This window comes from Crocuta crocuta, unplaced genomic scaffold, assembly GCF_008692635.1.
Source record: "Crocuta crocuta isolate KB4526 unplaced genomic scaffold, BGI_CrCroc_1.0 scaffold312, whole genome shotgun sequence".
Classification (NCBI taxonomy): Eukaryota; Metazoa; Chordata; class Mammalia; order Carnivora; family Hyaenidae; genus Crocuta; species Crocuta crocuta.
This window is the reverse complement of record NW_027527378.1, coordinates 1,698,049-1,720,675: the sequence shown is the minus strand read 5'-3', so window position 1 is coordinate 1,720,675 and position 22,627 is coordinate 1,698,049. Positions and strand designations below refer to the sequence as shown.

The 22,627-nt window shown below is 36.7% G+C and overlaps 1 protein-coding gene across 1 annotated transcript in view; it reads left to right on the top strand.

Annotated features, from left to right (window-relative positions):
- The first annotated feature begins 1,742 nt into the window (after nt 1-1,742).
- RPS6KA3 (ribosomal protein S6 kinase A3) overlaps nt 1,743-22,627 on the top strand; it is an 89,811-nt gene continuing 68,926 nt past the window's right edge. The window contains 3 exon segments of the mRNA XM_077769680.1: nt 1,743-1,769; nt 2,745-2,781; nt 8,629-8,685. Coding sequence (XP_077625806.1) covers nt 8,644-8,685 — 42 coding nt within the window. The 5' untranslated portion in view covers nt 1,743-1,769; nt 2,745-2,781; nt 8,629-8,643.

The following is a 22,627-nucleotide window of genomic DNA, read 5'->3' as shown; positions in this document are numbered from 1 at the left end:
CATGCTTTGTCTCTCTGTCTCTCAAAAATAAATGGTAAGAAAAAATTTTTAAGACAGTAAATAATTGTGTGTTTTTTTAACTTTTTAGAAAATACAACCTGTGACTCTTAAAATTTTTATTATCAAGTATTTCAAACACATACCAGAGAAGAGAGAATAGTATATATATTATACTCTTATAGTATATATATAAGGTTTACATATTTATTTATTTTTGAGAGGGAGGAAAAGAGAATCCCAAGCAGGCTCTACACTGTCAGCATGGAGCTCATTGTGGGGCTCTATCCTACAAACTGTGCAGTCATGACCTGAGCTGAAATCAAGAGTCGGTCGCTTAAGTGACTGAGCTACCCAGGTGCCCAGAGAGAATAGTCTAATGAACTACCATATTCCCATAAGCCAGCCTCAAAGATTATCAACTCATGGCCAGTCTTGTTTCATCTATACTCCCTTCACCCACCCCCATACACATTCTCTATTTTACTCCCTGCCTCCGGTAGATTATTTTCAAGGTAATCCTAGATATATCAGTTTATATGTCAGTATTTCATTTATATTTCTTAAAAGATAAAGACTTAAAATACATAACGACCATACCATCATCACTCATAAAAATGTCAATAATTCTGTAATAGCATCAAATTCTAGTAAGACACTTTTCTTTTAAATAGACACTTTAAACTTTACATTTCTTACATTATTACTTTTGGAATAATTTCTGTTGTAAGTTTTTTATTCTTTTATTTCTCTTGACATATGGATGGTTTTTGTTTGAGGAGGTTATGAAATATTGAAGAAAGAATTATATAGCTGGAAAGACCTGGGTTTGAGTCTTACTCTTGCTGTTCACTAAATAACTTTGCTGAGCTTTGGTTTCCTCATCTGTAAAATTGGGGTGAATTATAACTACCTCATGTTCTTAGGGTTGAATGTGATGCCTTCGTAAAGTACTTTTTTTTATATAGTCTTTGTCAGTTATTATCTTCTCTAGTGATTTGGACTGCAATAAATAAATAAAATTATTGGTTGTCCTGTGATTTCTCAGAACATTGCAAAAATTTATTTATTAGGGAATTACTAAACATGGTGGTTTTTAAATAATCCTTTTAGGAAAGAGAATTGAAAATCTTTTTATCAATTCTTCTACTACCTTATTTGAGTCCACATTAATTTAGCCTAAGATTACAAATCTTGCCTTTAGCTTTCTAAAGTTTTATATTGTTCATATACTTATATCAACTATTTACTTTTCATTACTGACCCTTTCTCCTTTAGTGGGGTTAATTATTTTTTTCATTTGTTTCTAAATAGTAAGTTGGTGTTAGTATACTTCACCAGTTCTTTCCTACTTCAATATTCTTAAGTTCTTATTTTGATTCTCTTTCAATGGTCTAGGACATACATACCTTTGAACAGTTGATGAAAAAAGGTACTAACAGGATGGTGAAATTTTATAAGACTTTGCAGATCTAAGAATAATTTCCTGTGACCTTTGTACATGAAAAACTAGGACAAGGTATACAATTCTTAGATCATAACTTTCCCCTTTCAGCTCTCTGTAAGTCATTACTTCATTGTCTTCTGGCATTTTATTGTTGCAGAGGAAAAATCTGAGGTCAATCTGATTTTAGTTCCTTTGAAAATAACCTGTTTTTTTCTGCTTGTATGCTTGTAGGATTATATCTTTATCCTTGAAATTTAAAAACATTTGCCAGGACATGTCTTGGTGTTGATGATCTCTGTTGAACCTTCTCAGTCTCCAGTCTCAGGTATTTTTTTTCAGAACTGGAAAGTTTTCTTATACTTTTGATTGATTAAAATGCTGTTTTTTTTTCTTTAGGAACATCTGTTATTCATAGATTATTTCTCTGTCTGTCTTCCATAGTTTTTTAATCTTTTCTTTCATTTTTTTTTTTTTCATTTACACAAGTTTGTCCTCTGTGGCATGGATTGTTTTCTGCAGTGTCAATTCTAATATTAGCTGTTCACAATGCAGATTTAATTTTGGCTACTCTGTTTTCATTTCTTTATTCTTACTTCAACATACTCCTGTTTCATAAGCTGAATCTCCCTTAGGGGTACACTCTAAGAAACAAGGTGGGGTTCAAGCCTAAAAGTGATCTGATCTGTTTTCTGAGGCCACAACCACAGGACCAGACAGGAAAAAAAAAGCTTTTGAAAGCGTCCTCTAAAACTTAAAAACATGGATATAACCAGAGGTCATTTCTACCCTAGTCTAGAAAATAGAATAGTCTTGAGTACTAGCAGGTGTTTAGTTACTCAAGGAATAGCAAAGCAAGCATAAGGGCACCTTAATTAGAAATAATGGATTTTTCTAATTATATTGATTGTTTTTTCTCATTATAAAAAAATAGATAATAAATGCATATAATTTTGAAAATACAGTACAAGAAGAAAATCCTAGGACCCAGGTAACTACTGATAAGATTTCATATATGTTTTGCCAGTTACATGCACACATGTTGGGGGTATTGCAAAATTGGGGTCATACTATATAGTTTGTATCCTTTTTAATTTAATATATTACAAGCATATTTTTGCATCATTAATTTTTTGATGCCCTTATTTTAACCGTNACATTTGCATAGTATTCCTACATATGAATAGATGTGTTATGATTTATTTAACCAGTCCCCTGTTGGTCATTTAGATTGTTTTCTATTTTTCAGTATAATGAGTATGATGAATATAAGTCTTTATACACATCTCTGATATTTCCTTAGGATAAATGAGGAGCTGATTCTTAATCCTGTCATATTGGTAAGGATTATATACATTCCTTATTAAGAATATAAAATGCTTGTTTCTTATTGTTTCAATGTGATTGCATAGAAGATTCTTTGGATTCTGAACAATTTCATGGTATCTGAACTGAAATTCAAGAGAAGTTTCTCGTGCCTCATCCTCAGCACTTTCATGCAACTCCTGTTCCATATGTTTTGGGCAAGAAAACTACTGCTGGTATCAGGGAGCTTGAAAGGCAAATGTACTTGTGGGAATTTGAAGGTGGTAAAAAAAAAATGTGTGTATACACACACACACACACACACACACACACACGGTCCTTGCTCATTCCTACAACTTGGATCTCCAAATTAGCACACTAGAGCTGTGGACCCTTATTTTCCTCCTCCCTTCCTATTATTTCAGGCTCTTAATTCTTTGTGAGGAAGTCTTTTCTACCAATGTTCATATGTATATTTCATTTCTACATTGGAGGATGTCAGTAGATATTTCCTAATAGCCTCAAGGTAGCATTTTACCAATCACAGATTTTTTTTTTTTTTTTTTTTTTTTTAGTTCTATTTTTACTTGTACATGATGATCTCTTACTGGACTCAAAGCATTTTTTTAGCATATTTTATATTTTCTTCAAAGGGATCAAACAGCAACCCAGAAATGTGCATTGTTGTAACATGCCATTACAATAAAACAAACTGTTTAATGAAGTTGCTTAAGATGAAACTTTTATTTAGTAAAATATTCGTATTTTTAACATTTCAGATTTTTTCTTAAAGTACTTAGGAATACTCTAGAAGTCCTGAAACCTTGGTTCAGAACTACTGATTTGAATTGTTCATCCTCTTGAAACCAGAAAGATGATCTTAAGTGATAATTTTGTATCACAACCTTAGAAGTTATTTTGAAAACAATTCCTGCTGAAATGCAAGCTAACAGTCTCCTTTGTCTGAATGTTCTGATGAGACCCATATTGTACGTTATTCTAATTTTTGACTTTTACACATTTCCGACTAACAGAGTAAAGCATGATTAGCATTTCCTAACCTTTTCCAGTATTTCACATAATATTTGCATATGTACAATCTGCCAAGCTCTGTAGTTTTTTGGCTAGAAGGCATAATGGTGGGATGAGAGAGGATAAATACATTTGCCTCACTTTTAAACTATCCTTTTTTGTCTGTACTCATTCTTTGACCACATTGTATAAAAATATACCACAGGTATGAATGATCTCTTTCACCTTGTTTGGTGGGAAATTGGCTGTATTAGGTAGTGAAATAAGTATCTCAACACTCTCCTGTACTTCTTCATTGCACTAACTTAGTAGTTAACTGTAGATATATATGTATTTCATAATTCAGGCAAAAGAGAAGGAACAGGAAGTAGCATTTACTTGAGCATCTATTGTTCCTTGATGTATCCATTTAATTGCAACACCTTTGTGAGGTAGTATTATATGCATCTTACAAATGAACAAACTGAAGCTCAGAATGTTGAGTAACGTACCCAAGATCAGGTAACAGAGCTGAGGTTTAAACCTGGTACTAGTGAGGTTCAGATCACATGTGTTTTGAAACTATAGAAGTTGAAATATCAAGTCAGACTGATGGCCCATTGTAACCTAATCTCTAGTGAAGCCAAAGGTCATTTTCAAAGAGGAAACTTCTTAACTACGGGAGTAATTATGCTCATTTCTAATAGATACCATTTGAATCTTTATTTTGATGAAATGATACAAAGGATTTGTTGAAGTAAAAGTGCTTTTTAAAGTAGATATTTGTAAAGCTTCACCAATATGTAGGACAGCATTGGCTTTTATGTGTTCCTGCCTTAAAATTAAATTGTTCAAAATTTTCAGTCTTTGCTAAACTCACAAAGGAAGTTGATATTTTTGCAAAAGAGCATCAACTGCCTTTAGATCATGGTTCACTTAATTTTTTTTTCAGATTGCTTTGTTAGTATATTACTGTTAATTAGCTGGGTACAGAGCTTAGAAAAGAAAATATATTGTAAAATTTATGGATTATATGAAGATAAAAATAGTGAAGAGGCTGATTAGCAGATTCAGAATCCATCCTGTAGAAACTGTAGTAATCCTATAGAGGATCACAACTAGAAACAGATGAATCAAAAACTTAAGGCTTTCTTCATGAGACTAAGTGTAACAAGTACAGGACTTAGTTGCAATAGAAAGAAGACAAGCTTTTAATCGACAGAAAACTTAATATGACTCAGCAATGTGTTTTGGACATTTTAAAAGGCAGAACTGCATTAATAAAAGTTTATTATCTAGAACAGGAAGATTATGATGATCTTTACTCTGCATTGATCGTTTCAAGGTTGGAGTGTTAATTGAATGCAGTTCTCTATACCACCCTTTAAGATGAATTGAGTGCGTGCTCAGAAAAGAAGATAGTCTCATCTGTCTAAAAGGAATGTTTGAAAGAACTTGAGTTATCCGCTAAAGAACAGACTCAGGATGATTTACAGTCACAGTGTAGATTTGCTTCCTGTGGTTTTGCAGGTAGACTACAGACAAGTTAGTCATCGTATATTAAAAATCCTATTAAAGGGAATTGGTAGCTGAGGAAGAGTACTATATAATGAAGAATCTTGATCTAGCAGCCAGTACTTTTTCTGAGATAGTTTAGTAGGCTGCCAGGTGAGGTAGTACATTCTTGTCCTGATAGTGTTCAAATCTAGGTAGAATGGCAAAGAAAGAACTGAAGCATATGATGTTTTATTTGGAACAGAAGACTTTCAAGATCTCTTACCAATCCTAAACTTTTTTTGATTCAAAGATTAAAAGGACTTTATGGAAGTATTACTTTGTCCCCATGAAGCCACCTCACCTTAATAATAGTAATTTGCATTGGTGCAGTTCTTTATGAATTATAAAGTATTTTCTTTTGAGTTATCTCAGTTTTGTGTCTAACACTAACCCTTTGGGTAGACAGGGTAAGTATCCCCATTTTGAACAGATAAGGTAGGCTAGAGACAGTCTGAATTGCCCACAATCATAAAGCTTATAAGTGGTAGACCTAGGGCTCTATCTCAGGTCTACCATTCCAAGTTCAGTGCTGTTTTTACTATACCAGTTTGCCTTAGAAAGTACGTTATAAGTTGTGATTCTTGCTTTGTATGCACTGAAAATTACAGGGAACAGATGGTTCTCAAATTATATTCCCATATTAAATGTAATTGCAGCTCAGTTAGACCAAGGGTTCTAAAAGTCAACGGGGCGCCTGGGTGGCTCAGTCGGTTAAGCGTCCAACTTCGGCTCAGGTCATGATCTCACAGTTCGTGGGTTCGAGCCCCACGTCACCCTCTGTGCTGACAGCTAGCTCAGAGCCTGGAGCCTACTTCAGATTCTGTGTCTCCCTCTCTCTCTGTCCCTCCCCTGCTCATGCTGTCTCTCTCTCAGAAATAAATAAAACATTAAACAAATAAAAAAAATTTAATAAATAAAAGTCAAATAATGGGGAGCCATTCAGCAGATCTATGTTATAGAAAGAGAACTCTGTGTACAATTAATGAAAAAACCTAGTTTGCACTTCTAGATGAATGATGGTACACCCCCATTCACTAAGATAGCAAATACAGGAGACGTAGCAGATTGGTGGGCCATGAAGCGGGTGACTGCATTTTGGATGTAATTAAAATAGCTACCGTTGATTGTTTATTAAGTGCCAGACACTGTACTTAGGGTTTTGTATCTTTTATCTCACTTAGCCTCATCACCATCTCTCTGAAGATGAGACTTTTTAATCTCTACTTTTCATATGAAAAAACTAAAGCATAGTTTAAATAACTTGTCCAAGGCTTCATAATAAGTGTAAGAGCAGAAATTTGAATCTTGGTGTCTGACTCCAAAACCAGCATTCTTATGATCTAGTTTAAGGTTTGTCTGTGATGTCTGGATTAAAATGATCAGTATTTAATTGAGTAAGTGGTTGTGGCTTTTGGTAGAAAGGTATATCCTGGAGTTATCTGACTCCTTACCATGAAGTGGGCAATACTATAGCTTCTGCAAGTGTCTTAGGATAGTAAAGATTTTATACCTGTCTCCTCCTTTTCTGCATTTTCGCACTGTTTCTGTGCTTTTAATATCGTATAGGCATCCCCTAACCTAGAAACATACTCTCTGAGTGTTTGAAAATGAAAGNATTATGGGTCAGTAGACCTGTGAGACCCTCTAGGATGGATCTCTAGGATGGGGCCATGTTTTCTTAACCTTTCATCTCCAGCTTGGCACCTAAAACTTAGAATGAATGAAACAAAAGGGGTGGATGAATGGATGGATAAATAGGGATTTGGAGAGTAGAGAGAGTTCAGATTCAGAGCATCTGCCTCATGTGGGGAGTGTGATGGGTGGGCTACCTTTTATAGCCTAGTTGATGATGCTCCAAAGATGGATAGCTTAGATCCTTGTACATTTGTTGAATTGACAAGTGGTCAGGGGCACTTACTCCTATTTTCACTGAAGTAACTAAACAAGATGTTGTGTTCCTGACTTCTGGTTTTGTTTTGTTATTAATTATACAAATAATACATATTCATTGTAGACACATCAGAAAATTCAAATACGCAAAAACAAACATTTTAAATTGTCTAAAATTCTACCACCCAGAAATAGCCACTGTTAACATTTTGGTGTATATTCTTCCAGAGTTTTTCCCATAGAAATATATACATTGGAACATGTATATATTTATTTAAAATGGGATCATTACAATCCATATTGTTTTGTAAACTGCTTTTTCACTTATTACATGTGACTGTCTTTCCATGTCAATAAATTTACATCTTTATTATCATTTTAATGACTGTATAGTATTCCATTATATGGATGTACCATCATATATTTAACTAGTTCTCTATTGTTAAGAATTTAGGTTTCCAATTTGGAGTTCTTTTTGGAAAAAGTTATGGTGAGCATTCTTGTATGTACATCTTTGCACACTTGTTTTAATACAGACTTAGATTATCTTCCTAAAAGGTTGTGCTGATTTATACTTTCCCTAGCAGTATATCCTGAGTGCTCTTTTTCCCTTACTCTTACTAGTGCTGGGTGTTGTTTTTTCTGTAAATCATTACCAGTACATATCTTTGATTAGTACTAAGGCTAAACTCTTTTTTCCCTTATTGCTCATTTCTGTTGAGGTTCATCATTTTTTCTTACAGGTTTGTAAAACAAAACTCTTTGTGTAATTGAAGATACCAGCCCTTTGTCATATGTTGCTTTTTTTGTAATCGGTTCGTCTTTTATCTTTTTTGTGTCTGGTAGATGACATTTTAAACTTTTATCAACTCAAATGTCATTTATTTCCTTTATGATTTCCACCGTCCTTACCCCATAAGTATTATTTACCTATATTTTCTTCTAATACTTATATAATTTTATTTTTCACATTTAAATGTTTAATCTATGTGGAATCGATTTTGATATGGAGATCTAGCTTACTTTTCAAACCCTAAAATAACTAATCAGCTGCCCTGATCAATCAGTAGAGTTGGATTTTAGAATGTGTTTTGCCATAGAAAGTATTGTAAGTGATGTTTGGTGAGATTTAAATAATACTATTTGTAATTCATTTAACTATTAAAATAAACTCAAGGACTTACCTGGAAAGGTAATCATCATTTATTATATAATTTCCATGGAAAAATGTTTTTATAGTTAACTTTTAAAGCACAGCCTGTTGCATATTGGCAACTACATACTTATATGGTTGTTTGGCACTTCATTAGAATCCTTTAAGGGTGACAGTATTCCTATTATGATTCTGCTTTGTCTGCCTTCATGTAACTTTAACTGATATGAGATCTGTGTTGGTAACTTTCTCCTTGCTGTACTTTTCACAGAATGGACAGCAAATTATGGATGAACCTATGGGAGAGGAGGAGATTAATCCACAAACTGTAAGTAAAATATTGTATCATAAGGGATATAGATAAATCAGATACCATAAAATTTAAGTATTATTTTTTTAACTGAGCAAAATAATATTTTACTGTACTTAGAAGTTTTTTTATGATTTAATTTTACCAAAATATAATTTTGAAAATGCCAGTGCCTTTTTTTTTAAGTTTATTTCGTTTGAATGAGAGAGCATGAGCAGGGGAAGGGCAACAAGAGAGGGAGAGAGAGAGAATTCCCAAGCAGGCTCCACACTGTCAGTGCTGAGCCCAGTGTGGGGCTCAAACTCATGAACCATGAGATCATGACCTGAGTCAAAATCAAGAGTCAAACACAACTGACTAAGCCACCTAGCGCCCCCTCCCAGTGCCATTTTTAAAAACTGTTTAATGGAATGCCTGGGTGGCTCAGTTGGTTAAGTGTCTGACTTTGGCTCAGGTCATGATCTCACAGTTCATGTGTTCGAGCCCCGCATAGGGCTCCTTGCTTTCAGTGCAGAGCCTGCTTTGGACCCTCTATCCCCCATCTCTCTGCCCCTACCCCACTTGCTCACACTCTCTCTCTCTCTTTCTCTCTCTCAAAAATAAATAAAATATTAAAAAAGAACTGTTTGATAAGACTGATTTTAAGAGAATGACAAAATAATTTGCTTTATGTTGTTGAAAGTTTTTCATTAGTACCTTAAAGCTTTTTTTTTTTTTAAATCACACTAACCATAGATACATTAGAGACAAAAATATAAAGGTGATTCTTTATAGAAATATTTAATGTAGGGGCGCCTGAGTGGCTCAGTTGGTTAAGCATCTGACTCTTGATTTCGGCTCAGGTCAAAATCTCATGATTTCATTGAGTTTGAGCCCTGTATCAGGCTCAGTGCTGACAGTGTGGAGCCTGCTTGGGATTCTCTCTCTCTCTCTGCCCTTACCACCCTCCCTCTCTCTCTCCTTTTCTCTTTCTCTCAAAATAAATAAACATTTTTTTTTAATAGTTTATTGTCAAATTAGTTTCCACTAAACATTTTTTTAAAAAAGAAATATTTAATGTAGAAGATGAACGTTCACCACTTCCTCATCTTGTTTTTTTATTTACTCCTAAGTCCCCATCACCTAGACCAGTGACTGGAATATAATAGACACTCGTTAAATATTACATGAATGGATTAATAAATTTCCCATCTGTAAGAGATTCATTGTTAGCAGTTCACTTATTTTTATTCCATACATAAGATCATTATTACTGATATTTATGAACTATATATACTCTCCAGCTTGCTCGTTTCACCTGCTAAGTCCTGAACGTCTTTTTATGGCAATACATGAAGATCTGCCTCTTATTTATTTATTTTTAATTTTTTTAAGTTTATTTGTTTATTTTGAGAGAGACAGAGGTAGCACATGTGGGGAGGGGCAAGAGAGAGAGAGAGACCGAGAATTCCAGGCAGGCTCCATGCTACCAGTGCAGAGCCCAACAACGCAGGGCTCAAACTCAGGAAACCATGAGATCATAACCTGAGCCAAAACGAAGAGTCAGTTGCTTAACTGACTGAGCCACCCAGGTGCCCCAATCCGCCCCCTTTTTAAATTCTTGCGTAATATTCTATTTTATGCATGTCGTACACTTAATATAATTTTACCCCTATTTAGTTTTGGGAACTTGTATTTCAGTAGGATATAGTCTTAGAGAAGAATGTGCTAGAACAACAGGTATGAACATATAAATCTCAATAGAACTTTGCCAAATTGCTGTCCAAACCAAAAAGTTTGTAAAAATGTTAGTATATGAGAGTATCTATTCAAGCATATCCTGTTCAACACTGGATATTATTAGAAATTAATTTTCATTCAAGCCATTCTAATAAATAATACTTTCTCATTTCAGTTTGCATCTAATTTGATTATTAGCGAGGTTGAGTATCATGCATTACTGGCCTTTGTATTTTTGTGTTTGCCCAACTTTCTTTTGGGTTGCTTGTTATCTCTTCATGGGCTATGTGACCAAATATATTCTGGATATTAGCTCCATGTCTATAATGTCTCTTGCAAATGTTTTATCCCTATTTTTTTTTTTAACACTTATTATGTTGTCTTTCATTGTATGTGTACAGAAGTTTTCATTTTTAAATGGTCAGATCTGGCTTCTGGGTTTTATGTTTTGATTAGAAGATTCTTCCCAGCACCAAGGTTATAAAAATATCCTCTTATATTTTCATCTGCCACCTCTATGGTTTTGTGTTTTACATTTAGATCTGTGATCTGTTTGGAATTTTAGTTCCCATTATGATGTGGAAATCTCACTTTTCTTTCCAAATAGCCTTTTGTCCTAATCTCTACTTAGTGAACACATAAAATCTGTATATCCTACTCATTCAAGATCCCTCTTATCATATATAAAATTGCCATATCCTCCATGTATTAGTTTCCTACAGCTGCCCTGACAAAGTGCCACAAACTGGGTGGCTTAAAATAACAGAAATTATTCTCTTCTTTCACAGTCAAGAAGACTAGAAATCCAAAATCAAGGTGTTGACAGGGTAATGTTCTCTGAACGCTCTAGGAGAGGATCTTTCCTTGTATCTTCTGGCTTCTGGTGCCTGTCAGCAGTCCTTGGTGCTCCTTGGCCACATCACTGCAGTCTCTACCTCCATTGTCACGTGGCGTTTTCCCCCTATAAGTCTCCATATCCGAATTCTTTCTTCACATAAGGATACTAGTCATTGGATTAGAGCCCGTCTTACTCCATTATGACCTCATCTTAACATTATTAAGTCTACAAAGACCTTATTTTCAAATAAGATCATATTCATAGGTACTGGGGATTAGAATNACCTCACCCCATAGCATCCCTGAATGTTTCACATACGTTTTCAATTACTGTACTTTTATTATGTTTTTTATATGTGGCAAGGCAAGATATATATGCCTTTTTAGTTTTCAGAATTATGGTCTTATATATATATCTTCCAGATGAACTTTGTAATCAATTTATCAAGTACTCCTGAAAAGGTTATTGGCATTTTTATCAAAATTCCATTAAATTTTCTGATTAACATGAAGATTATTTTAATAATGTTGAGTCTCCACATCCCAAGAACATTTACTCTGATATTCTTTTATATCCTTTTATCAAAATTTTATGGTTTCTTATAGTATTATACATTAATCTATTAAGATAATTCATGGGTATTTTGTAGTTTTTGTTATAAGTGAGATTTCTTTTCTGCTGCCTTCCATCCAGTTATTGCTCGTATATAAAAATGTTATATGTTCTTATATGCTTTTTAGTATATTGGGAAAGTTTTCAGAAATCATACAAATTGTCATGAGCATTTTGTCACTTATGAAAGAGTAAGATCATTGTACTTTTCTTAAAATCTTCAGTAGTTTTGGGCTTCCTTTTAATAAAGTCCAAACACTACAGTGTGAGCTATCAGGCCCTGTATCATAAGGCCTTTGTGTACTTCTTTGTGTAATCCCCAGCCACACTCCTCTGCCCTCTCCTGAAAGCGCATTCACTCCAGTGTATCAGGTTCTCTTTTGCTCCTGGACCTTCATAGGTGATAGTCCCTCTCCCAGATTTCTTTTCCCTTAGTACCCCCCTTCAGTTAATTCCTAGTCATCCTTCAGGTTCAAGCTTGATATCACTTCAACTGAGGTGTCTTCCTGACACAACTACCATTTCTTTTTCCGCCTCAAGCTAAGTGTTTTTCCTTTGTGCTTCCATAGCAACCTGTGAGTACCCTAAATGGCAATACCACCTTCGATTCCATTACTTATTTACTTATTCCCTAGTGAACTATGAGCTGCATGAGGTATTGACCGTGCCTGACTCATTCCTTGTTTTAAATCCAGTACCCAGTAGGTGTTCAATAAGTACTTGTTAATTAAATGAATGCATAAACTAAGTGTTGGCTAGCACAGGGACCCAGGCATGGGACCTGTGCCTGAGGTTACCTTCACACTTAGTCTAGATTTCTACACCTCCCAAGCCATTTGAGGCATTCTGCTTCACTCATCTGTAGTATATATTTATTAGCATTTAATCAAACACAAAAACAAACCATAAACGTTAATACTGATTTTTCTGCCACCAGTTACTTATTTTTTGTTATGTAACACTTTCTTTGGAAAGAAAACCTTCAAATTTTTTATTCTCCCTAGTTTAAAAACATTTTCCATTGTGATATTGTATGGCTCATACTTTCCCCTAGAACATTAGTAACATTTACATACAGAAGAAAATTGCATTTTAGACATAGGGTTGAAAAGGTGCAGGACTAAAATATTACTAGCAATGTGCGTGAAGTTGTTTAGCAGATCATTCCAGATTATAGGAATTAGGATTGGGTATAAGATAAAAGCCTAATACTTACTATTTCTTTCATGGTATTAAATCCAAAAGATTGTCAAAATATATATTAGCCTAATACTTTTAAATTGTGTTTGCCTTTAATGTACAATTAAAAGTTTTCATTTTGTCAATTACTGATAATTTAAATAGCAAAAATGGAGATGTTGTATCAGTATGTATTTCATGCGTAGCAATTACCCTAGAATTAGTAGCTTAAAACAACATACATTTCTTTTTTTTATTTATTTATTTTTAAAAACTGTTTTATTTATTTCTGAGAGAGAGCAGCGAGAGAGACAGTGTGAGTAGGGGAGGGTCAGAGAGAGAGGGAGACACAGAGTCTGAAACAGGCTCCAGGCTCTGAGCTAGCTGTCAGCACAGAGCCCAACATGGAGCTTGAACCCACGAACCGTGAGATCATGACCTGATCCAAAGTCGGACGCTTAACCGACTGAGCCACCCAGGCGCCCCCAACATACATTTCTTACCTCTGTTTCTATGGGTTATAAATCTGGGAGACCCAACTTAACTGGGTCCTTTGGTTCAGAGTCTCACAGATTGCAGTGAAGGAGTTGGCCAGGGCTAGGTTCTCGTCTGAACTTTGACTGAAAAGGATTCTGCTTCCAAGCTCACATGTTTGTTAGCCCAGATTCTTGGCACATAGAAACTGTGAAATAATAATTGTGTCAATGGAGCTTTTTAACTGGTAGTCTTTCTTGTAGGTTGATTGGCCGATTTTTAACGTCGAATGTTGAATATGATGAATAGCCAGTTTTGTCCACAGTAAGACCCATAGGATAGATGGAGAATAACAAGAGGACATAAACCTGGGTCCTTTATTGACCTAATGATCGTGTGACACCTCTTCACCCCAATTTACCCTCTTACCTGTGGACTGTTCCACAAGAGAAAAATAAGCACTTACCTTGTTGGAGCCATTGTGTTTTGGGGTCTTTTTGTTATAGCAGCTTAGCCTGTACTCTGACTACATCTCATCATTCATTAGCCAAGTACTTGGTGAATTTCTATTAGTTACCAAGAACTCTGCTAGGTTGTTGGAGACATATAAGCATTTAAGGGAAACTTGAAGTTTTTTTTTTTTTTTTTAAATGTTTTATTTCTGGGAGAGAGAGAGAAAGAGACAGCGTGAGCAGGGGAGGGTCAGAGAGAGAGGGAGACACAGAATCTGAAACAGGCTTCAGGCTCTGAGCTAGCTGTCAGCACAGAGCCCGACGCAGGGCTCGAACTCACGAACCGTGAGATCATGACCTGAGCTGAAGTTGGACACTTAACCAAGTGAGCCACCCAGCGCCTCGGAAACTTGAAGTCTTTAAATGGCAAAATAAAGTTGTTTTTGTCCTCTTCTCTTCTGGTAAAACACACACACACACACACACACACACACACACACACACAACAGCAAAGAGAATAAGTAACAGAAACATGGTCTTTGAAGTTAGAAGACTTCTGTAATTTGAACCACAACATATAAATATGAAAAGCAGAAAGAAAAGTCAGAACAAGAGGGCCTAAGTTAAAGTACCTAAGTGCTATTAGAGAGCCATAGCAGCAGGAAGAGTGCCTTATTTATTACCCTCAGAGCCCCAGAGGAGCTCAAGATGAGGTTGCCAGGTACCATGGAAAGTGGAGGAATGCCATGAGGCTGANAACAGCCTCCGTTCTCTTCCCTTTCCTACCCCTGGCAGAGATAGAAGGTATTTTATAGGGAAAAATGAATCACATTGGCTCGACCTGTAGAGCCCCAGTTATAGTAAGAAGTGGGGTGAGACACTGGGCTAGAAACAGGGAGTTCATGTAAAAGCCTGCTACTAAATGGTGTTATGGTCCCCTTACCTTACCCATTGCACCAACCAGGACCATATCTTCAGGCAGGAAAGTAAAGTCTTCTTTCCTAAAGAAATTGAATGGTCCTTCATAAAAGTCCTTCAGATACTGACATTTAGGAGATCTTTGATATAAAGGCTGGCTGCTTGGCTAGTTAACCTACAAAAATGCCTGACAGTTGACAAGCTCCAGGACATCTGGTCCACTTTCTAGTGCCTCATTTTTAAGTATGACTAAAAAGCCAGATATCACTAGACATTTGAGGAAGGCTTCCAAATGAAAAAATAAGCTCTTGAAGGATCAGACAATGCAGAAAAAAGGAAAAAAGAAAAGTCAAATTAATATCTTTTGAGTGTTAAGAGACAAAATTGATAATGCCAAAATAAGAATAGGATGCTATTTTTTTTTTATAATCAGAAAAAGAAGAAATTCTTAGAATTAAAAATGGGGTGGCAGGGTGCCTGAGTGGCTCAGTTGGTTAAGCGTTTGACTTTTGATTTTGGCTCAAGTCATGATCTCAGAGTCATGACACTGAGCCCCATGTCGGGCTCTGTCTTCTGCTTAAGATGCTCTCTCTCCCACTTCCCTACTCTCTTTCTCTCTCTTTAAAAAAAAATGAGATAGGAATATTTTACATTTTAGTATGTTATTTAGAAGCTAATGCTAAGGCTATTTCCCATAAAAGAAAAAGAGAAAGAGATACAAAATAGGAGGAAAAAAGAAAGAGAAGCAATCTGACACCTACCTAATAGGCATTCTAGTAAGAGACAACAGGGAAATGGAAAGGAAGATATTATTAAAGAAATATTGTAAGATACTTGTTTCCCCGCCACATTTTAATATCTCTAAAGTCAGAATGTTTGTCAAAGTCAATGGTGTTGAAACATTTAAATTAGCAGCATTTTTTTCTTCCATGATGGTACAGTGATAATCATGCTCTTAGATTAAAATAGTTTCCCCTAACGTGAGTACTCTGAGTCTCTGGATTTGAGTAGCATACTGAAATCATATTAATAAAAACAGACAAACAAAAATACCTACTCTCAAGAAGAATCATTATTGTGAATTCTCAAACACAAGAGATAGAAAACCCTGAAAGTTTTGCTATGGACTGAACGTGTTCTCTCAAAATTTATATATTGGAGCTTAATCCCCAATGTAATGGTTTTTGGAGGTGGAACCTGTAGGAGGTAGGTAGGTCATGAGGGCAGATGCCTCATGAATGGGATTAGTGCCCTTGTCACAGAGACCCCAGAGGGACGCCTGGGTGGCTCAGTCCATTAAAGCTTCCGACTGTAGCTTCCGACTTTGGCTCAGGTCATGATCTCACAGTTGGTGAGTTTGGGCTCCGTGTCAGGCTCTGTGCGGACAGCACGGAGCCTGGAGCCTGCTTTGGATTCTGTATCTCCCTCTCTGCCCCTCCCCTGTTCACTCGCTCTCTCTTTCTCTCTCTCACTCTCAAAAATAAACATTAAAAAAATGAGAGAGACCCCAGAGAACTCGCTTGCCCCTTCTGCCATGTGAAGACACAGCAAGAAAATGACTATGAACCAAGAAACAGATTCTCACCAGACACTGAATCTGCTGGCAGTTTGGATATGGACTTCCCAGCCTCCAGAACTCTGACCTAAATCTCTGTTGATTATCTTAAGTGACTCAGTGTATGGTATTCTGTTACAGCAGCCCAAATGGACTAAGACAAGCTTTTAGAGATTATTCTAAATATCACATATAAAGGACTGGATATAAGAATTATATCAAACATTTCAACATTGAGTTAGAGGACAAGGAATAATGCCTTTGAAATGCTTAGTGAAAATGATTTTCAACCAAGGTATTTTCAAACATACACCTATTTTTAGGAAGTTGCTAGAAAATGGGCTCTGCCAACACTAGATGGTTGGTAACTAAGAAAAAGACATGAGATTCAGGCAACAAAGGATCCAACATTTATAAGCACAATGAAGACAGTTCCTTGTGATGAATAAAGGGTGCTTCAGAAAACTAGTTCATTCTGTAGGCTTAGAGAGTACTCAGTCCAGATTGAAGCAGACAGATGATTCCAGGAAGGCTGTCTCCAGGGGAAAAAAAATAGAAGTGATGAATTATCCAATAGGTTGGAGTATTGAAAATTCACTTAAGAGGCAAAGTGAGAAGAATTTGAGATAGGCACCGAGAAAGCAAATATTAAAACAAACCAACTGCAAACTTAAGAAAATTGAAGTTGTACATAAGAAATGTAACTAGAGTATATTTCTTAGCAGTGAACAATGTTTGCATAGTCATAATAATTATAAAAGCTAAATATTGATTTAACCATACTTTGCAATATGAATGTTAAGTCGTCTTAGAATAGAATGTCTGAGGGTAATCTGAAATTGATGAGTCAAGAGGAAGTAATATAAGGTTATTCTTTTTCCTTTCTTAAATTTTTATTTCAATTCCATTTAACAGTGTAATATTAGTTTCAGCTGTACAATATAGTGATACAGCACCTTGTACTCATCACAACAAGTGCTCTCCTTAATCCCCATCATCTATTTAACCCATTTCCCTACCCACCTCCCTTCTGATTATCATCAGTTTGTTCTCTATAGTTAAGAGTCTGTTTTTTGTTTTGTCCCTCTCTCTTTTATTTCTCCTTTGCTCATTTGTTTTGTTTCTTAAATTCTACTGTGAGTGAAATCATATTTGTCTTTCTCTGATGGACTTATTTCACTTAGCATAATACTCTCCAGCTCCATCCATGTTGTAAATGGCAAGATTTCATTCCTTTTTATGGCTAAGTAATATTCCTGTGTGTTTGTGTGTGTGTGTGTCTACACCACATCTTCTTTATCCACTCATCAATTGATGGACACTTGGGCTCTTTCCATAATTTGACTCTTATAGATAATGCTGCTGTAAACATCAGGGTGCATGAATCCCTTTGAATCCGTATTTTTGTATTCTTTGGGTAAATACCAGTAAGATTGCTGGGTAGTAGGGTAGTTCTGTTTTTAACTTTTTGAGGAACTTCTATACTATTTCCCAGAGTGGCTGTACCAGTTTCCATTCCCACCAATAGTGCAAGAGGGTTCCCCTTTTTCTTGGCGGACACCTGTTGTTTCTTATGTTGTTGACTAGAGATAAATACCAGAGGGAGCAATGAAAAGGGCTGAAAGAGTACTAGGTACTGCTGTTTGTTTGTCATATAAGCCTTGCAGCACTATGTGATCATTTAACCATTGATAAAAAATTTAAGTTAACTGGAATTTAAAATAAAACTAGTATAACTAATGTAATTAGGCAGAAATTCACAGAAGACAAAATTTTGGTATAGGTTTTTAGAAGTAAATGTCAATATTTGGTTGAAGGCATTCTCATGGGAAAATGGTGTGAACAAAAGCCCAAGTCGGGAGGGGAATGTGAGAGGTAGCTAAATCAGTTTGACCAGAATGATAATCATAAAAGGAAGTCACATTTCTCCTAAACAGAATACTTCCACTCAGACCTTCCTGACATATGGAGCTGCCCTTGTGTTGTCTCTTGAACATGTCCACTGGTTTCTGTTTGTGGTAGAGCCATTTCATTCTGGCAGGATTGTTTCCCTTCACGCCTCACCTCTTTCTTCCCTTTGTTCTTTGCCCTGCAGTCTGCCTTCTTCCCACATCCTACATCCACTTCTTTTGCATCTTCTGGAATTTTAATGCTCTTTTTCTTTATTCTTGTTTTTAAAAGGTTCAGTCCTTTCCTGTCTTTACTCACCTGAAGTAAAAAACTTTTATTTCCTCCATGTATCATAAAATGGAAGAAAATTTATCCAATTAAATTTATTCATACTCAAATATAACAGGTAGTCATCACCTTCCTCTGTCTCCTTCTCCCAGGATTGTTTGCATATTAATCCATATTTATGTATAATTTGTTGAATTCCTCTCCAATTAACTTTTTCTAGCCAGTATCTTTTGTTCTCCACCCTCCTGCTGGAGACTTGATTATTTTTAGCCTTTATTCTGGTGGGGCTGAGGAGAGACTACCTTCATAGCAGAAGGTAGAGTGCTTTGTAGTATCTCAAGCCAAGGTATCTTCCTAGACTCCAGAATTTTCTCTTTTCTCAGCTGGCTAGAGGACTCCATGTCTTTATGATCCATGCTGAAGAAACAGGGAGTCTTGATTGTTTAGGTCTCTACAGTCATTCAAGAACCATCATTAAAGCAATTTCTTGCTTAGTAGGGAAATAATTCTCTTAATGGTTTTTACAGTATGAGGTAAATGTTATTCTGAGGCTTCAGATTTAAAGGAGATAATTAAGTGCCTAGCACAAAGAAAGAACCCCGTAAGTGTTCATTTTACTGTCTTCTTCCTTCCAAAGTGTGATCCTGGCCTTTCAGACTATTCACCAGGGATAAAGTGTGCCTCTTAGGAACCATGGTGGTATCCAGTAATTTTGTGACTGACAGTAGGCCTGGCCTCAGACAAAATTATGAAATGTGTTACTTTTCTCTTAACTTGGTCCTTTGACCCTTCCATTTCTCTTATTATTTATTTCTAGTGACTGTGAATATATTAATTACTTATGACATGAACTTTGTAATATTAAATGACTATAGGGGCGCCTGGGTGGCTTAGTCGGTTAAGCTTCCGACTTTCGCTTAGGTCATGATCTCGCGGTTCGTGGGTTCAAGCCCCGCGTCGGGCTCTGTGCTGACTGCCAGCTCAGAGCCTGGAGCCTGTTTCGGAGTCTGTGACTCCTCTCTCTGACCCTCTCCTGCTCACACTGTCTCTCTCTCTCTCTCTCTCTCTCCTAGAAATAAAAAATAAAAAACATTAAAAAAAAATTTAAAAAAATATTAAATGACTATGGTCTTAAACACAGTATCAACTCAGTCTTTGTAGCTCTTGTATCATAGTCACATGCATAATTGTCAAGAATTGGAAAAGGGTTGGGGGTTCCTGGGTGGTTCAGTTAGTTGGGCATCCAACTTTAGCTCAGGTCACGATCTCATGGTTCACTAGTTCAAGTCCCGCTTCGGGCTCTGTGCTGACAGCTCAGAGCCAGGAGCCTGCTTCAAATTCTGTGTGTCCTCGAGATGCTGGCGAGGATGTGGAGAAACGGGCACCCTCCTACATTGTTGGTGGGAATGTAAACTGGTACAGCCCCTCTGGAAAACAGTGTGGAGGTTCCTCAAAAAATTAACAATAGAACTCCCCTATGACCCAGCAGTAGCACTGCTGGGAGTTTACCCAAGGGATACAGAAATACTGAGGCATAGGAGTACATGTACCCCAATGTTCATAGCAGCACTTTCAACAATAGCCAAAACGTGGAAAGAGCCTAAGTGTCCATCAACTGACGAATGGATCAAGAAGATGTGGTTTATCTATACCATGGAATACTACATGGCAATGAGAAACAATGAAATCTGGCCTTGTGTAGCAACATGCATGGACCTTGAGGGTGTTATGCTGAGCGAAATAAGTCAGGCAGAGAAGGACAAATACCATATGTTTGCACGTATAGGAGGATTAGGAGGAACTTAATGGAGGACAATGGGGGAGAAGAAGGGAAATAGTGGGGGAAAGGGGGAGAGGCAAACCATGAGAGACTCTTGAATGCTGACAGAAACTGAGGACTGATGGGTGTGGGGGGGAAGGGGGAGATGGGCACGGAGAGTGGCACTTGTGGGGATGAGCACTGGGTGTTACATGGAAACCAACTTGACAATAAACTATTTGTAAAAAAACAAAAACAAAAACAAATTCTGTGTGTCCCTCTCTGCCCCTCCCCCACGCAGATGCATGCACGTGTGCGGGTGCTCTCTCTCAAAAATAAACACTAAATTTTTTTGAGAATTGGAGAAAGCTTGTTAAAAGCAATAGTAATAAAAATGCCTTAAAAAGATATAAGGAAGATAGTTCATAGATGACCTTAAATGCCAGGTTGAGGAGCATTACCCCTATGAAGGACACAGGCAGCACCCTGGAATTCCCGCTATTCTTTTCAAATCCCCTGAAGTCATGATAGGCCTTTAGCTATTGTTCATATAGTAACCCTGGGGCTGCAGTAATATGTATGATGGCCTTCACAGTATCCAGGGAATGTTACCACTTCCCAGTTGTCTGCTGATTTCCTCCATTTCCTTGAAGTTTCCTGCATGCTGCCTTACAGCTTGCATTTTAATATCCAAAGTGATACTCACAGCCGTGAGTCCAGCACATAACTTGCACACCTCTTACAGTCACCATGGGTCAAACACAAAATAATCCATAGAAAGAGAAACCCTAGCAGAGTAGATGATAGACCGTGAAGAACCCACTCAACACAGGCAAGTACAATAGAGTGCTCATTGGCAGGGAATGCTTGTGGAGTGGCATATTAACAACACTTACTGACTAGTTGTGTAGAGTATTGTCTCTTGTTCTAACTTACTGGCTGAGAGTATACTTTAGCACTCAGAGCATGGGAAAAATATACTCTAGTACATGTAAGTATATACCAGTTAGGAAAATATTTCTGAGACAAATAGCATTATAATTAGCACTGCATGGTGGCATTAAGTGGAGTATGTGTATACTAGGCAGAATTTCCAAGCATGTAAGGTTTCCCTTTGCTACATTTTTGGCTTTCTTTCAGAGCTTTTTTTTTTTCCTTTTTTTTTTTTTCTTTTTTCTCCCTAGTGTCCCTTTCATCCACTCCTAAGAGCTTTTTAAAAAATAAAATCTCTCCCCTTTTTTTCTTGGCTTGCCTACCTCATATGGCACCTCTGAACCAAAATTGCTTCTCCTCTACTGGAGTCTACACATTTTTGCAGTTTGAGTGATCTAATCCACAACTGGAAAGAGAGAAAACGGATTTGATTAAGTTCTGCTCAAGTATAAATGGTTTATTGAGTGAATCTGAAATACCGGCACATATTCAAAGTCATAACCTCTGTACTTACATGAGGAAAAACAACACAGAAACACGTGTGGATAGATTGATGGGCAGTACCATGTAAGGTGTGTCCCTGCTCACTGCAGCATTCTTACCTGGGGCATTGGTGCACCTGCCCCCTTGCGCTCTCTCCCTACTTAGGGGAGACGTTGCGACTGGAACATAGCATGCTTTCCATTGAGACAGGACCTTAGAAGGAGCCCCCTCCGTGCTCTAGGAAGTCACTGCCATCTGGTTCAGGTTTGTGATATTTCCGATCTCTGATTTAAAGCCTTAGAACTTGAGCACATTGTAACATTATCTACTGATGGATGTATGCTAGAGAGTAATTCTCCTGTACTTAAATGGAAAACCTTAGATGTTAAACCTTTCAGGGTTTGAAAAATTTATCCATACAAAAAATTGGATAGGGGCGCGTGGGTGGCTCAGTTGGATAAGCATCCGACTTCAGCTGAGGTCATGATCTTGCAGTTTGTGGGTTCGGGCCCCGCATCGGGCTCTATGCTGATAGCTCAGAGTCTGGATCCTGCTTTGGATTCTGTGGTCTCCCTTTCTCCCTCTCTCTCTGCCCCTCTCCTGCTTGTACTCTGTCTCTCTCAAAAATAAACAAACATTAAAAAAAATTTTTTTAATTATATTCAAAGGAATCATTCCATTTTATATTATTTTTAATTTTTATCTTTTTTGTTTTATTTTAAAAGAACTCATTTTAGAAAACATGTTCATTTTAATGCTGTCATAGGGGTTGATTTTTCTCCAGCATGGTTCACCTGTCATGGAGTCATGAAAATGGTTGATAATTGGGTTTGGCCAGGGTTGGGGTTTGGCCAGATGAA